This window comes from Protopterus annectens, chromosome 8.part0 (genome assembly GCF_019279795.1).
Source record: "Protopterus annectens isolate FY-2018-M chromosome 8.part0, PAN1.0, whole genome shotgun sequence".
Lineage (NCBI taxonomy): Eukaryota > Metazoa > Chordata > Ceratodontiformes > Protopteridae > Protopterus > Protopterus annectens.
Window position 1 is genome coordinate 1,571,837,467 of NC_056741.1, and position 19,099 is coordinate 1,571,856,565.

The window sequence follows — 19,099 nt, forward strand, 5'->3', positions numbered from 1 at the left end:
GAATTATAGTATCGGAACTGTCCTGTTCTAAAATAGGGGCGAATCTACCTTTTCTACCTTCAAGTACTACATGATATACTTCATCTATTATATAATAGGCGGGATATCCCCTTTCCTTAAACATACCTATAACATATTCACTGTCCTTGTAAACATCAAAATCCTCAGAGGTCATCCTACTGGTCCTGATTAATTGCCCCTTAAGGATATTTCTTTTTTGACCAAATGGATGCCCACTAGAAAAATGTAGGTAGGAATTTGAAAATGTAGGTTTCCTATGTATCTTAGAAATAAAATGATCATCACTTTTCTTTAATGAAACATCCAAATAAATGCACTCATCAAAATTAATATTATATGTAAAATCCAAGAAACTTGTGGTACTTCTAATATAGTCCAAAAATTCATAAAACCTTTCCAATGTATCAGTCCAAAAGATGACTATGTCATCCAAAAAACGTTTGTAGAAAGCCCAACAGTTGACAAATTCACATTGATTTATAAATAAAATCTCCCACCATGAAAGTATAATGTTGGCATATGTTGGAGAACATTTAGCCCCCATAGCAACTCCCCTTTCTTGCTTAAAAAATCCCCCTTGGAAATACATATAATTGTTCTTAAGAATTACTTCCATCAAAAGAAGACAAGTTCTAAAAACATCCACTGAAAATCCTACATGGTGTGCCATACTTTCCTCTAACCACAGCAGTCCAATATCATGTGGAATTGATCCAAATAAATCTACTATATCCAGGGTAATGAAAATTATGTTTTCGGAAAAGAGGTAGGTCTTGACTTGCCTTAAAAAATCCCATGAATCTTTTAACACAGTTGTCCCCTGGTTGGACAGTGCTTTTAATTTTGTGTCAACATATTTTGCTAGGTGGGTTGTTATAGAACCTTCCGAAGCCACTATAAGTCTCAATGGAGGATCATTTTGGTCTTTGTGAACTTTCGGGATGCCAAAAACTGAGGGAACCCTGGGATTCTGAGTAGTAAGAAAATTGAAAGTTTACAAATCAATGGAACCTTCAAGTAATAAATCATTGATTAACAAATTTATTTTGGCTTTTGAAATATTAATTTCATTAATTGAGGCTCTAGTGTAATTAACAGTGTTTTGCAAACTTTCCTTCATCTTGGACTCATATAAGATAGCATCCATTATTACTGCACCTCCCCCTTATCTGGTTGCATAATTCGAATGGTTTTATTACCTTTCAAACATTCCAGTAAATTGAGTTCTTTCTTGGATAAATTTGGAAACACCTGATGTGAACCCACAGTGTTCCTAATTTCTTTTTCAATCACTTTTTCCAAATTTTTTAACTGTGGGTGAAGTGGGGGATTAAATACACTCCTCTTCTTTAATTTAGAATGTGTATTAGTATGGTAACCAGTTCCTTCAAACATTAACCCTAGATTTTGTTTCCTTAAAAATAGTTTCAAGTCAACTATGGCCCTGGGAATACTAACTTTCCTTAAGGGAATAAACTTGAATCCTTTTACAAAAAGTTCAAAATGTTCTGGGGAAACATCCAAAGAACTGTAATTAATAATCTTGTATTGGTTGAGCTGAAGAATATTCCCATCTTGTTTTATTAAATCATCCTTCTGGTCTAATTCCTGTAATTTGCCCTGTATGAATTGGCACGATAATGGTAGTGTGCTGGAGTCTGGTTGCGCAACCTGTCTGACCTGCGAAGGGGGGGGTATGTATTCTAAAGGGATGTCACCTGTAATGTCCTCCCCATTGCCAATAAAATATTATTCACATTACTTAGAGCTATGACTTTAAAAATATTTACTGTTAGTCATATACTTCCATTCTAAACTGAGTGAAAATTCTGAAGGTTGATATAGCAGAGTATTACATTTTATTTCAAAGTAAACAGAGTCCATTTATATTTACCTTTTCTAGCCTTAGTGGACGACCATCTTTGTTCCACTTCACAAGCGAGACTGGGGGTTCTGCTTCCACAGGACAGCGAATATATCCAGGCAACCCAATAGGAAGATAGATGATTGGTGGCATGTTAACAACTCTGGCTGGATCTGTCATTGGAAAAACAATTTCACATGTAAGTATCTCCTAAAATCAGACATATAGGTGTACTGCAGTATTAAAACCTACTTGCTAGAGGGCTAGATGTACTGTGATGCATAACTTTTACACTGTTTTATGTTTTCTATGGTTGTATTGGGCTGCAAAATATGCAGCCCCCAAATTGCTGACTGCTTGTAAATAAAGAAACCCCCAAAAGCACTGGGCTCTTGTTGCATTATGCAAAGACTGTTGTCTTTTATGCCCCTTACAAGATATAGTAATCTATGGCAGTTGCAACACATCCATGTTTCCTGACCATACATCTGCCTACAAAAATCCACACTCAATCATACCTTATGAATTTTACTAATTCCAAACATGGATTAAAACAGAAAGGGGTGGAAACTCTTCTACTATCACAGGAAGGAAACCTGCTGGAGATAAAAAAAAAAAAAAACTGCAGCCAAAGTGCTGGAGGAAAAGAATGAGGGGGGATGGGATTGCTTAATAATATCCTAACCTGCTCTTTGGGAAGGAATTTCCCTTGGTGTAGCAACAGTACACACTCTAAAAGCCAGGGACAAATCTGTACAATAACTTCTCAGGTCTTGCTATATTGAGAAGACAACACAGTCTAGGTACAGATGCAAGTCAAGTTCTGCAAGATATTACCTGGCCCACTACTTGATCTCATTCAGTCCCTCTGAGGGTATGTTATCCCCCAACTGCCTAACTTTGGTCACTTGCACTAGCCAGATAGATATGGACTGAACCCTCTCAGACACTATATAGTTGTAAGTATCTGTAAAACAAATCTTCACTAACAAATTTAGCAAAGCAAAACTAACAAAAACAAGCATCCCTGACAGATGTTACCGACCCAAACAGAAACTACGTGTCAGAGGTATTTATGTTTTACTTTCTTTTAAAAGTTTAATGCCTCAGTGCTTGACCTATACTCAGTGGTCTATTTTTGGCTCTTTTACAGCACAAGGCTCAAACTAGCCTCCACTAGCCCTTTCCAGCTTTAGATTCCCTTTTCCCTCTTCTCAGTAATTAATGAGCTTATCCTGCTCTAACTGGCATCCTGCACTTTCTAAATCGTATTAGCAAATCTCCCTCTTTTCTGTATAGACAGTTCTGTTCTATGTATTTTTGTTGTTTTTCTTTTTCCGTGCCTTGAAGATGATTTACTGATACAAATGATTGATACTTTGAGCAATGTCTAAGATCTTACCTACAAATTTGAAAACAGGCTCAAGCTGATGTTCTCAACCAGATTACTGATAGTTTATGGATACCGAGAATTATCTCCACTGTGGGCCCTGCTTTGCACCCCCATTTCCCACCTACCCCTTCTTCATCATCTACACTTATACTGTACATGGTCCCCTCCCACCTTTAAACAGCCAACCCAAGCACCTTACATTGTAAGAATCTCATCAGCACCATCTCAACATTTTCCTCCATCACTGATCCCACCACCACTCCCCACATAAATAGCCACATCCATCACTACCCAAAACCAAAATGTACTCTTCCTCTCTACCTTGTACCATACATCTACAAATAAAGTGTACTAACCCCAGCTGCGTATTATCGCAATTATCTCTCAATCATAAATGTTCTTTTCCAAATTATAACTATACAATCATTCTTTCTCCTCAGTAATGTTCACTTCTATCTCCTTATCACTTCATTAGGGATATACCACTTTTTCCATCCTTTCCATCACCTGTTGTTATTCTAACATTCCCTTCTATTCCCACTCACATACCTTCCACTTTTTTATAATAATCTACCTTTTTTCATTTCTTCAAACAACACATCTCTCTCTTTCTCCAGGATATTGTCAGATCATATAACAATACCTTTTTACTTCCAGTCTACTCCATTAAACACTACCTAAAGTTCTCTCTCGCCCTTCCATTCACTTTAATCTCTATCATACTAAGACACTCACTGTTGATTCTAAGACTCATAATGCTTGCTTATCTGACTAATTACCGTATTAGCCTCATATCTTATATCATCTCCATCACTAAACCACACAGCTTCCAATACAGGTATATAAAGGTTAAGACTCTCACTCCCTCATTAGCAATAAAACTAAAAACAAATGGCACTGTAGCAATATCTAACCCTCCCACATTGTGAAACTTAGTGGTGATATTCACAGAAATCTTGGCCCCGTGCAACAGCCACTAATGACACCCAGCTCCCCTATACCAAATGACTCCATGACAATCTTTCACTTGGTTCATGAATTGAGCTTAATTGTTTCAAACATAAATCTTGGAAGTATCTGCAGCAAAATCCATGATATCCATGCATGTCTAGCATTCTGCTCTCCATATATTGTAGTTGCCACAGAAACCTGGCCTGAACAAGAAATAACTGACAATGAAATAACTTCTCTAGGGTTGAGTATACTAAGAATGGATGGAGACCATAAGAGAGCAGGCGACATATGAATTATTTACAAAAACACCATTACCCTATTTTTTACCCCCCAAAATACCCCAACCAACCTGAATATTCCAAAATTCAAAGAAGTTGAAATTCTACCCACTCACATCAAAATCAACCAAAGAAAGTCCATATGATTGTCAGAAACTAATATCCCACCAAGCAATGACATTAATACCACAGAAAACATCCTTCACTTGATGACTTAATATCTACCAAGAAACTTTAATATAAGGCTGTCAAATTCTAAACTGCAACAACTGCAAGGACTAAATACACTTATTTGGCTTTATCCAGCTAATTAATTCCCCCCACCAGATACAACAAAAACAGGGAGTCCATGATTGATTGGATATTAACAAATTAACCAAATAAGATAAAATTCTCTGGATGTTTAGCAGGTATAGTTAGTGACTATCTCTCAGCCTATGTAATAAGAGAACACTTTAGCTTACACAAACATATTATATACAGTCAGATACATAATCTAACTAGATTTTACAAAGCAACATTTATCTCAGCTATGACTCTGTACGCACAGAACATGCTAACAAAAATACCCCTTGATGAAGAAGCCACCCACTGAAACTACACTTACTGCAAATTCTAAATAAATTGGCCTCAGTCAAAACAAAAGGGATAAAATATGAAATAGCACTATGAAAAGCCAAAGAGACCAGCAATTTATTCTGCAAAGGGAGGGGCAAAGCATAAAAAAATTCTATAAAACAACACAATCAACTTTCCAAAACTTAGGTATCTCAAAAACCTTACCAGCCTCCATGTTAAAACACACAAAAAAATCTTACTACAACATTCTCCAAAATAAGCATCAACATAATCCCAAATTATTCTGGCCCCCTCTAAATAAACAAATATATGCAGGCCTAACTAACACACCCAGTCCTACTATTACTTACAAAAATAATTCCACATGTACTCAATTCAATGACCATTTTATCCAGATAGTAGTTTTTCTGATCAGTGATAACCCGGTTCTTCCCTCTCATTTCCACATGATTTAACAAATTTCAGACAGTCATTTTCCTTTCACCTTGTGTCATCTTCACCCATAAGAAGGTTTCTATCTAAAGTAAAATAATCAACTATAGCTGCCAACAAAATTCCAGCTGAATTTATAAAAATTGCTGCAGCTGGCATTAGCTTTCCCCATTAGCTTTCCCCATCTTCATTCTGATCAACTGGTCAGTTATGGAAAACTATACCTTATCCACCTGGAAAAAATCCCATATTGGATCACTTCATAAAGGAAGTACATCAACTGAGTTAATAAATGGTAGACCTACATCTGTCCTAACACTTCTTCCAACTATGCTAGTAAAATGTATTCATGTACAGCTCATGCAAAATTTAACCACATGCAATCTCCTTTCTAAAACCTATCATCATACCTCTCAGCTGTACCAGTTTTTCGTAGAATTTCCAGATTTTTGCCTCATATTTGTGGTCCATTTTTCATAAAATTGTGATTTTTTCTGGCAAATTAGTGGCAATTCATTAAAGATTGAAATCAGAAAATAAAGACAGACATTTGAGTTTTAGACTTCATACCCCTCAGTAAAACCTGTTATTCTATCAACTTTCTAAGTTTGTAAAAGCAATATTTAAAAATTGTCCCTATTTTTGGGACTTTGTCCCACTTTTACTTATGGCTTTGTCCAGATTTCTTGCTCTAAGAGGTTGACAGGTATGCCCATCATGGGTTCAGGCCCAGCCACAGTACAAAAACAGTTCTCCCTAATTTCACTAACGCAGTTAATCAAAAAAGAAGTGAGGCCAACCTAGTTTCTTCACTCTGTCTAAAGCCTGTGATACTGTCTTTCACCAAAGGTTCTTCTTTGAACTTGCTAACCTCAGCCTTTCACTCTCTCCCTTCTTCCGGTTCTACAGCTATCTATCCATTTGGCAGAAACCCATTTAAATAGCAACACGAGCTCAAAAAAATTAAATCCATCTCTTTCATAGTCTTCATGAATCAAAACTGAGCCCCCCCTTTGATTTAACATCTTCATAAATAAATTTTGTATTGCTGTTAAACTAGCCACCCTCATACAATATACTGATGATTTCCCACTCATCTGTTCCTCTTTATCCATTACTAAATTAGAGGAAATCACCCAAAAGGCCTTCACTGGCATTGAATCTTGGCTTAAACTTTCTAATTTACTTCTTAATTGTCCCCAAATAAAACAAATAGATGCTATTCATGCCAAAACAATATCCAAACCAGAAACATACATTTCACATTACCTCAAATAACACCACTATAATGGAAACTCTAAGTCAGACATCATTTCTTGGAATTGTAATTGATCATCATAAACTTCACTCTTTCAAAAATAAAAAAAAAAGAAAAACTAACTAGGATGACTTTGTTGTGTCAAATACTACTTGACTGATACTGCCAGATGTACCTTAGCATCTTCCATCACTGCCCTATGACTCCTCACTTAGCATCAGTTTATTTTCTTCCATCGCTGCTCTATTTGACTCCTCAATTCTTACAAATATTAACATCATCTATAAAACTAAATTGGTAACCTACTATAACAACTCATCACAAGCTGACAATAAAACAACTAGTTTGACCTTCCTAACCACCTTAGCTACTCACAATCACCATATATAATCTATTATACTCACAAAACAAATGTCGAACAGCACTACAGAACATCCTAAAGTACTACAATCCAACTAGAGGCCTCCACACTAGCAACAACTACTGTTATCCACAAAAAAAGTTATACAATACTTCTGGAGATCCCCTCCCTTCTCCCAGTATGTCTCAAAACTCTGTAACTCGATATCCACTTACTTAATGCATATAGAATATCAAAATACATTCAAAACCCTGTTTAAAGAACACCTATACCAAACCAGTGACTCCCTACTGAAATCTTGACAGTCAAAATGTCAAGTACAGAAATGTTGAAAATAAAGATTGAAAACTTGCAGGAGTGATTCTCAAAAAATCTCTCTTCTTAATAAAACTTTTTTTAGGGGGGGAGCTTACACCCCCTCATTATATATACCAACTCAGAGATCACCATACCTTGGAAAAAACGAATATTCTGAGAAATGGTATATGTAAGTCTGATCTTTCATTGATTGTCTCCACATTTCAGGACTTGCTCTAGCAGGTCTTCACATTTCAAATGGTTACCCAAACCAGGCACTGTCTTTCTTGCTCTACTGGCAGGTCTCCTCCACAGAAATTCTTGCCAGTAACTTCATCTTCCACATTAACTAACATAAAAGGCACAGTAGCAATGCAGGCCGTAAACATAGCACTAACCAAAATGCAGGAAACAAAGCTGAAAGAACCGCTGCTTCATGAACTTTAAAATTTGGCAAATAACACAATAGCACGAAAGTTCCAAGGGTACACCAATGGCACAAACTCCAGATATCCTTGGCGAAAAAACCTTTATTGTGACAGACCTGCATCAAATAGTGAGCGCTTTCACGTCCAAATGACGCTTCCTCAGACTTCAATGTTTGATAAGTGAATTAAAGCACTTATATACAATTTCCAAAACTCAGTTAATCAAGCAATTAATCAATTAATATAATAAATGCTTAAAGTGCTGGTGCTTAACAAATAAATTATTCAACATATATTTAAAGACAAACAATCCAAAAATTTTCAAGAAGTATATGTTGTGATATATATAAAAAATGACATTGTATAAAACAATAAAACACATTAAAAACTCATTTAAAAGGCATATAAAATGACAACAATTAATGGTCTAATGTTTAAAAGCCTTGGCTGCTAGGAAAGAATCGCACAGAGGAGGTAGAGAATAGGTGGATTCTTAGACTTCAGGCACATATACATGGTCTGAATGATAGAATTACATTAAGACCTTTCCTAGCAGCCAAGGCTTTTAAACATTAGACCATTAATTGTTGTCATTTTATATGCCTTTTAAATGAGTTTTTAATGTGTTTTATTGTTTTATGCAATGTCATTTTTATATATATCACAACATATACTTCTTGAAAATTTTTGGATTGTTTGTCTTTAAATATATGTTGAATAATTTATTTGTTAAGCACCAGCACTTTAAGCATTTATTATATTAATTGATTAATTGCTTGATTAACTGAGTTTTGGAAATTGTATATAAGTGCTTTAATTCACTTATCAAACATTGAAGTCTGAGGAAGCGTCATTTGGACGTGAAAGCGCTCACTATTTGATGCAGGTCTGTCACAATAAAGGTTTTTTCGCCAAGGATATCTGGAGTTTGTGCCATTGGTGTACCCTTGGAACTTTCGTGCTATTGTGTTATTTGCCATTTGCTGCCTTCGTTGTTCTAGGGTACTTCACCCAGTACAGGTGACTTTTTTCTTGTTTTGAACTTTAAAATTTGGATTTATTGTGATACAAACAGGAGATGTGGTAAGCACTTTCACCTGGATAGGCGTCTTCAGACCAAAAGAACCCCCCCCTCTTGTAAACCCTTATATGGCAAAAAAGGCACAAAAGCAGATAAACCATTAAATTGCTATTTACAGATGGATGGCGTGGCTATGGGCACTTCTTGTGCCAATAGGTACGCCAACCTCTTTATGGCTGCATGGGAGACCAAGTTCTTGTTTGGTATAGGTGATTTTTCGAGGAACGTGATGTTTTATAGGCATTTTGTATATGATGTGTTTTTCCTTTGGAAGGGCACGAAAGATGAGTTATCTCACTTCCTGGAGAGAGTTAATGGTCTAACGCAATATCTGAAATTTACCCATGAGGTTTCTGAGAATTGGATTTCCTTTTTGGATGTTTACGTTCAGAGATTGGAAAGTGGCCTATTGAACACAGGAGTGTACAGAAAGGAGTGTCGACATAATTCCTATCTCCATAGACGCAGTATGCATCCAGGTTACATCTTTGGTAATATTGTTAGGTGTCAGGTATATTGAACGTCATGGTATAATCCCAGTCAGGATGGTTTTGAGGCAGATGTTAGGTATTTATGTGAGAGGTTTAACAGCAGGGAATATCAGACATCTGATATGGAGAGAGGATTGGCAGACCTCATTAGTTTGAGGGTACAAGCTGCTGCACCCTTTTTCTCTGAGACTGGAGTGGACCATGATGGCCCCTCCCAGGGTGTTCTGGCAGGGAGTAGAAATCATGGTTTCAGAGTGCCCTTATATTATACTAAGGATGTAGGTAGGTTGAAGGATGTGATTAGATCACACTGGGGTGTGTTAACACTGGACCCGAATGTGAGGGAAATTGTGGGTGCTGCCCCAGGTTTTGTCTATAAGAATAGATCGAATTTAAAGAAATTGCTGTGTTATCCTGTTATGGATGGTGGAGGTGATAAGGTGCTGGTACTGTACCCTGTGGTAGTTGCAACTATTGTTGTTACATAGACACTGATGTCCATTTCTATCACCCTGTCTATGGGACTAACCATGAAGTGAATCTACACATGTTGTTTATTTGGCCTCCTGTGGAGCCTGTGCTGCATTTTATGTAGGCAAGATGGACAGGAGGCTGAGGGACAGGATAAAGGAACATCTCTACCATATCAGGATTCATTCCACTGTCAATGCTCTGTCCAAACATGTCTTGTCTAATGATTCCACACATCTTTTTCATTGTAAATTATTATATCTTACACACACTTGTTTTGGTGGGGGTGTGAGGGGTAGAACTGGGATTAATGAATCTAAATGGATTGTTAGACTTAGAGCAGATGTTTTTCCTGGACTGAATGAAAAAGTACCATTGAGACCTTTCCTGAAGTCCAGGAGATTGAAGTGATATGTATGACTGTGCTTTTTACATATATTATGAGAGCATTTTTATGAGAGCATTTTTATGAGAGGATTTATTGTTAGTGTTGTGCAATTAGTATGAATTTATGCAGTTTTTTGTTTTTTATGCATTTCTATTCATATTTTATGAGTGGTATAGGTGTTTTTATTTTACTATGGTTGATGTATTTTAGAGTAAGCACTTTATTTATGTTGTGTACTATGATAGTTGCACTGTGTCTTTAATGGATTATCTGTTTTTGCGCCGTTTTTTGCCATATAAGGGTGTACAAGAGGGGGGGTTCTTTTGGTCTGAAGAAGCCTATCCAGGTGAAAGCGCTTACCACGTCTCCTGTTTGTATCACAATAAATCAGAATTTTAAAGTTCATGAAGCAGCAGTTCTTTCAGCTTTGTTTCCTGCATTTTGGTTAGTGCTATGTTTACTGCCTGCATCGCTACTGTGCCTTTTATGTTAGTTTATGTGCTTGGACTGAGTTTGGCACAGGTAGCGTTTGTCCTGTGGGGAGTGATAATTCTTGGACTCATCTTCCACATTGCTTTTACCCACTGTGGTATATCTGCATCCATCTATGTATTTGACTAACCACTCTGATACTTTTCACACTTTCACTCCTTTCATGCACTGACTAATCACACTACTGTCTGTACACCTGCTCCACTAACTCTCTTCCTAGTTATACCTTCAGGTTTATCTCAAACTATTACCATTTCTTTCCATTATGATCCATCTATCTACTGCAGTACTCCAGTAACACTTTTATTTTTGCAGCTCCCTATCACCCTTAAGGCACTTCACATATAAAAATTTCTGTTTTGTTAGCATTGTAATAAACATATGCCAATCTGTATTTGTGAATTATTTATAAGCTACCTTACATATAACATGAAATTTCATTGTGAAGCTTTCACCCCAGGTCTCCTCTGAAAATCTTTTTTTCCCGATGGACTTTACTGGCCAACAAAGACATCTAACCAACCAACCAAACAGACAGAGAAAAGAAAAGAAAATTATTATAATTTTATAGAGACTTCAAGTTGGGGCTGTAGTATAAGAAACTAGAAACAGAACAGTTTAAAACAGCAAACTACTGTACATTGTTAGAAATTTGGTAGCCACAATGTTTATGGCATCCAGAAGGTCAAAAAGAAGAGAAAAATTTAAGTAAAACAAAAGTAACTGAAAACTCAAAAGATTGAAATCAATGGGATGCAGCAGAGCTGAGAAAAGCAGATGGTAATAGTAAGCTGAAGGAGAAAAGTTTTCAGTTACTGTAGAGAGACAGACATGCCAAATGTAGTCAGAGATTTCCCAGAAAGGAATTTTAATAGTGCTGCATTCTGAAGAATGCGTTGATTAGAGCTGTCCCATAGTGAAAAAAGAAAAGAACTGTAAAAAAGATTGTAAAAAACAATTTCATAAAATTCAGGTACTGCTAGTCACCATATTAGCTGGATTTCAGCAAAGAAGAAATCTATAGAAAGTAAGAGAAAATCAACCTGACAAGGGGATTAAAGAAATGGTGAGAAGTCTTGCAGTTGTTCAGCAAAAAGCAATCGATGTTTCAGCTTTGGCACAGGACATGATTTGCAGTAATTTGGAGGTAAAAATAAATCAGTACATTCAGAGGTGTTTAAAATGAGAAACTGAAAGAATATATAAGGTCAAATGACAAAATGTGGAAAGAATAAAAGAAGCTTTAAGTAGATATTTAGGTAAGAGCATAAATCTGCGAAATCAGGGGTAAAATGAAGGTAAGACTGGCTGAATCTGAAGCTTCTCAAGAAAAACTGCTTCATGAAGTTGTTGGATTAGAAGACACACACAAAGAGCTGAAATTTGTGCTATACCAAAGAAAGTGAAAAAAGAATAACTAGATTTAATTTTATGAAAGTACATAAGCACCTGGACTGATATTACACAGCAAGATGTATTTAACTGAAATGGCAAATCACGAGTATGCTTCAAATTTGATCGTGAGAAAGAAGTCATGTCCTATCATAGTAAAGATGCATTCATAGCAGCAGGACGTGCTGCTCCTAACAGTATTGTGGAAGAATGGAACATACTGACAACTAGGGACACCAGAATGCCTGTGGAAAATGATTATTCACTGTACACTAGGCAGAAGAGAAGTAAGTTTATCCCTGCACTCAGGTGATACTGCGAGACAAGCCTAAGATTCATGTTGCTGTATGTAGTTGTTTTTAGAATTTTTTTCCCTGGAGGATCAAATACATTTTTGGATACAGACCAGGCTAAGAAGGAAATAAAATGTATCCAGCAAGCTGAAGGATCTCTGCTAGTTATTTTTCTGACAATAGTAATTTCCACAGAGAGAGATGTCAGCAGCAATCAGAAGTAACTTGGACTTGAAACTTGAGCCTAGTTTGAGTACCACAGTTAGCAAAGGACAAAAAAGGAAAAAAAAAAAAAAAAAAACCAAGAAACTGGTGATGAGTGGTCCATTGTGCTTTTGCAGGGAATAGCTGTGAACTGTATCAAAATGCCATAATTTCCACTTTGTCATTAATGTTTAGAAAACACTGAAGGGACTGAAGATTGAACTGTAAGTGATAAAAAGTTTTTTGTTCTTGCTAAAATGTATATAATAAGTGTCTTGAAGATAACTGCATGTTACATTGTAAAGCAGTTCTGTATAGCATGCAGAGGTATTTTAAATTTGAGTTGGGGACGTCTCATCAGTGGCTATTGTTTGTGCTAGTGATATGATAGTAAGAACATACTTTTTCTTGGCTGCAATGTATCCAGGGTATGTACTGTAACAATATACATAAAATGTGCACATTAGAATATAATAATTTGCCCCATTTTCATACAGATGGAAGTATAGATCCGTGTTCTGAATTTACACTGCAGACAAGGGAGACATTTTATATCTATGCAAACAGGCTAGAAAACAGAAATGAAAAACAATGTAGATCTCTGCAATTTAAAAGAGCTCTTATTTGCATTTGTAAATTTGACTTTTTTTTTTTCTTTTCTTTTCCATCATCAAGTGCCAGCAGTGGAAAATGGTCTACAGTTGGAGGCAATTAATCAGGAAATGAAAGCTTGGCTCCCAGCTTGCAGTCATCTGCAAACTTTGTAAGCCAGAGTCCCTTAGTGTTGGCCTGTACTTAGGAGAAATAGATGCCAAACAAGAACGGTCCCAGGGCAGAACCCTGTGGTACACCACTTGTCACTTGTCTGGAGCTGGATTTGGAGTCGGCTACTTTTACAGTGTGTGTTCTGTCAGTAAGCCAGTTTGCAACCCATCGAGTGACATAGGGATTAATGCCCAACTTAGTAAGTTTATCTATGATTCCACATGGGGGAATAGTGTCAAAAGCCTTGGCGAGGTCCAAGTAGGCTGTGTGAACTACCTTACCCTCATCCACGGCTCTGGAGACTGATTCAAAGAAGTCGATCAGGTTCACGAACCCAAACTGGGTGAGGTCTAGTGTTTGAAGGTTGCCAATGTCTTTGTTTATAAGTTCCATGATAATACGTTCCTTGGTTTTCAGATCAGGCTCGTCAGAATGATGGGATGGTAGTTCCCAGGATCCAAACTGGATCCCCCCTTGTGGAGTGGGAAGGCTGTAGCTGTGCGCCACTTTGTGGGCACGAAGCCTGAGGTGAGGCTATGATTAAACAAGACACATAGGTGAGATGCCAGTTCATTTTGTAGTTCATGCAGTACACAGCCCGGGATGTTGTCTGGTCCAATGGATGCTGTATTCTTGGCTTTGGAGAGTGCGTTTTTTACCCGAGTGGCCGTAATTACTGGAATTTGGCATTCTTTCGGTATTGACAGGGGCCCTATAGGGGGTGGGGGTGTGTGAAGTTGGCACAGAATTTATCTGCCAGGATATTGGCAATATCCTTGGGATCAGTATAGTATATCTAGTGCCATTCTGCTGTAGCTCAGAGCAGATCTGAGTATTGCCATTTAGATTCTTGACATAACTATAGAATGCCTTGTGGTTGTCTTTGGAATCTTTGGCAATTTTGTTTTTGTAACTAGCTTTGGAAGATTTTATGAGGGATCTCAGCTTTCTACTGAGGCTGGTGAGGCAGTTTTTTGAATCCTGGTTTTTCCTCTTTTCTGCAACAGTTCCTTCCTTCTGTTGTACAGCTTGTTTATGGCAGGGGACTACCAGATTGGCTTCCTGAGGACAGTTGGTTATTTTTAGGATGGCTCAGTCCATGCACGAGTGAATGTGCTCGTACAGCACTTTAGTGTAGGATTCAGCAGTTGAACTTCCAGTTCCCATCTGCATGGGTGTCATGAAGTTGGTTACTTCTAACTTGAGAAGCATGAAGTTGAATTTGGAGAAGTTTTTTACGGAAGTTTCCTTAAAGGGGGTGGAGGTGGGATGTGGATGTCAAGGGTGATTAGCTTATGGTCTGATCTGACCAACGAGGGAGGTGACCCCTGGTGTGGAGCATCAATTTTCCATGTTGGCAATGACCAGGTCTAGAATATTGGTACCCCTGGTGGGACTATGAATTAGTTGCTCTAGGGCATTGGAATTTATGAATTCCAAGAACCATTGAGCAAAGGTGTTGGTACAGGAGTAGTTTTCCCAGTTAATGGCAAGGTAGTTGAAATCACCCAGTATTAGGGTACTTGGTTGTATCTTAATATTTTCCAGGATGTTTAGAAAGGTGTAGTGAGAATCTAGGGTCATGGTGGGGATCTGTAGCAAGCTACAATTTGTATTGCAGTCTTACCTAGTGTTAGTTGCACCTGGAGAATTTCAGATGCATTGTGTTGGGCAACCAGCCTGCAGGTGTGAATATCTATATGGACACTCTTCCACCTTTATTGTTTTGGTCCTGGTTTGGTGGCCAAAAAGTGTGGTATGAGTTGCAGCCTGGTATTGCAGGGGTGCTCTCTGGAGCTTTGAACCAGGTCTCAGTTACTGCACAGATATCAATGTTCTCCATTTTTAGGAGAGCCTCGAGAGAGTGCATCTTGAGGTTTAGACTGGGTGTATATTGCAACATCGAGCGCTTAAAACAGCAAACAATGTTATATCAACACATTTTCAGTGAAAGCTGAAAATGTTATATCCACAGAACAGCAATTTCTATCCTAGGGAAAGAAATTGCTGTTCCTACCCCCACAAAAAATAAACATTATACACTTTCAAACACATACACACACACCCAATCCTAATTATACCCCCGCCCAAAAACCAGTGAACAACTAAATGCACATATGCACATAATCCAACCATACATTTAACGGAAAAAAAAAAACAGTAAACATTTTAAACCATATGCAGTTACCTTAACCCGCACCCTAACCCTAAGGTCAGTAACTCTCGCACATTTACATAAACAGCTCCAAACACATACACACTTACCTTAACCCTAATTCTACCCCACCAAAACAAAAGTAAACAACTGAAAACACATATACACGTAACTCAACCATACATCTTGTTTTTTTTTTTATAACTAGCCAGTTTTCTAGTTTCAGCAGTCAAATCTGTTTCTTTGATCTCAGCACTTGTTCAGGAAAAAAAAAAAAAAAAATTCATCTGCTTTTATTGTACTTGTGTTTTTACCTACTTCTTTTTACTTTTGCATCATCTTAAAATACTCAATTGTATTTATTACTGCTTGGTGTAACTCATTCTAAGCCTTTTGGTTTAAACACTTGGGCTTCGGACCAGTTAGTTGTTTTGCACTGAGAGGGTTTGTGGTCTGCACTGTTGTGGCAGAACAGGTAGCTTACATCCTTCTAGGTTGAGAACTGCTGATTGAGGGCTCAGTGTCTGTTATTCTAAAAGTGTATTAATTCTGGTTTAAGCACTTGGGCTTTCAAGCCAGTTATTTTACATTAAGAGGGTTCGTGGTCTGCACTCTTGTGGGAGGAGAGGCTGGACTCTGCCCTTCTGAGCTGGGAATTTCTGGTTAAAGGCTTATAGTGCATGCATATCTGAACTGTTTCTTACTGAAGTTGGTGCGCCTTGTTTGCTGTGGCATAGACTGGATTCGGGCCTGCTGGATCTAGCTTTGTTTGTGTAACTTGAGCAATAATCCAGACATTCTCTAAAGTATTCAGTGGTATTTATTACTGCTTGGTTGTAACTTGATTAAAGTGTAGCTATCATTCAAGACTTTTGGATTAAGCACTTGGGCTTCAGACCAGTTGTTTTACATTAGGAAGGTTTGTGGCAAGCACTGTGGTGGCAGGACAGGTAGCTTTCATCCTTCTAAGTTGGGAACTGCTGATTGAGAGCCCAGTGTCCAAGTGTATTAGTTCTGGTTTAGGCACTTGGGCTTCAGGCCAGTTATTTTACATTAAGAAGGTTCGTGGTCTGCACTCTTGTGGGAGAAGAGGCTGGACTCTGCCCTTCTGAGCTGGGAATTTCTGGTTAAAGGTTTATAGTGCCTGAATATTTGAACTGTATCTTACTGAAATTGGTTCACCTTGTTTGCTCTAGCATAGACTAGATCCAGGCCTGCTGAATCTAGCTTTGTTTATATGCTTGTTGTTTGTTTGCTTGTTATTTCCCTGGAAGCGAATTCCACCTAATACGCAACTTCTCAGCGCTTCTGTGGATCACTAGTGATATCTGCATTGCTTACTGTACTTATTTCCTTGTTTCACTTGAAAGAAAGTTACTGTTTGTCGTTTTTGCATTTAGTTACTTGTAACACATTGCACTCAAGTTACCTGGCACTTGCTCACTAAAGCAATTATATAAGTCAGCTCTAAAAATTAAAAGCACTACACCCTCACTCCCCACTGGCCCTTGTTTTCAATTAAAGAATTCCCAATATTATTCTAGCATGTCCAAAGGTCAGTTGTCAATCTTCTCTCCGGTCCAGCTGGTGAATCTGGGAATCTTGAGGCAATGTTATAACTGCCTCATGTACACAGACAACCCTCTCCTCCTCCCACATAACACAAATACTTGTAGAGATGCAGCTATTTAGCCAAACTGGAGGCTGAGCTCTCTCAACTCAGGACTGGCAAGACCAGACAGGAGGAGAAGGCAACTACACACACCACAAAACCAGCCTCACATAATGCTACCACTCCACTGAATCAAACACATAAACACACAAAGACATACTCGGAGGCTCTGAGTAAAATTTACCTAAACAGCAGAGGCCTCCAAAGCAGACACCCAAACAACTGCTACCTCAAGACACCCCACAAGCAACACATAAACCACAAAAGCAGTGTGCAAAGCAGTCATAGCCCTTAAGGCCAAATACAACACCAAACATACTTGTCATAGGTGACTCCATAGTCAGACACACTGACGTCCCACTCACCAGGCTGAACAAGGAGAGGGTCACAGTAAGCTGCCTATCGGGCTAGAATCCGCCACATAACACAAGCACTCGGGTCACTCCACGGCAAGTACAAATATGACACAGTCATTGTCCATGCTGGTGTGAACGACCTGAGACGTACCTCCCTGGACTACATGAAAAGAGACATAGAGGAGCTCTCTGATTATGTAGCCCAGGCAGGTATGACCCTAACCCTGAGCAGTATCCTTCCTTCACCAAGAATGATGCCACAATATAGAGACAAGATGATCAGATTTAACAATTGGCTTAATGTCTGGTGTCATTCAAAGGGGATCCAGTGTCTGCCTGGGATGACATGCTTGACAAGCCACGCTGCTTCGCAAGGGATGGCTTGCACCTGTCACCCCTGGGATTCCGGATATTGGCTAAGGCTCTTGCCACCCCATAGTGCCTTTTTAGGCAAGGCTCAAATTCTAAACCTACCACCCTAGAAAACAAAAATGGGAAGAAACTGAGGGTAATGCTGCTCAATGCCAGAAGTCTAAATCTCAAAATGCACGCACTCGAGGCCCTTCTCAGTATGGAGAACATCGATGTCTGTGCTGTAACTGAAACCTGGTTCAAGGCTCCTGAGAGCACCCGGCACTATTAGGTTATACCTCATATCATGCGTTCTGGCCCCAAAACCCGGACCACACCACAAAAGGAGGGGTGTATCCATATTCATAAAGGATACCCACACCTCCAGGTTGGTGGCAACGCATAAGCTTCGGAAACCATCCAGGTGCAACTAACCATAGGCAAAACTGCTCTACAAATTGTAGCATGCTACAGGCCACCCTCTCAAACTCAGGAACCCCACACAGCCTTCCTGAAGACACTGGAGGGTATAAATGTATCTCCAAACACCATCATATTGGGTGACTTCAACTACCCGAATATAGACTGGGAACATTACTCAAGCCCTAACTTTCTAGCCCAACGGTTCCTGGAGTTCATAAATTCAAATGCCATGGAACAGCTAGTCACTGTTCCCACGAGAGGAGAAAATATACTAGATCTCATTGTCACAAACATGGGGACAAAATGCTCCACACCAGAAGTATATCCCTCATTGGTGAGATCTGATCATAAACTAATCTCACTGGAAATCCACATCCCGCCCCACCCCAAACAAAAGACCATAGTGAAGAACTTCTCTAAAGCAAACTTCACACTACTCAAGACTGGTGTGGTATCCTTCAAGGCCCCTGAGCCAGTGGAAACCACAACCCAAGCTGCAGAAGCCCTTACAAATGCCTTCTATGAACACCTCCAGGACTGCATGGATCAGGCAATCCCAAATAAAACCAAGACTCTTTCCACAAAGGGCAAACGTCCAGTCTGGTGGACCCCAGCCATTAACAAACTTTACAATAAGAGGAGAAAGCTATTACATGATAGAACAAAATCCATAAAAGGGAAGTCACCCCTGATCATTATT

General features: G+C 38.5%; 1 protein-coding gene across 1 annotated transcript in view; it reads right to left on the bottom strand.

Annotated features, from left to right (window-relative positions):
* The window catches only part of IGSF9B (immunoglobulin superfamily member 9B), a 3,189,659-nt gene that overhangs the window by 1,438,229 nt on the left and 1,732,331 nt on the right, over positions 1 to 19,099 (bottom strand). Inside the window, exon 8 of the mRNA XM_044081131.1 lies at positions 1,916 to 2,058. Coding sequence (XP_043937066.1) covers positions 1,916 to 2,058 — 143 coding nt within the window. The remainder of the gene's footprint in view (positions 1 to 1,915; positions 2,059 to 19,099) is intronic.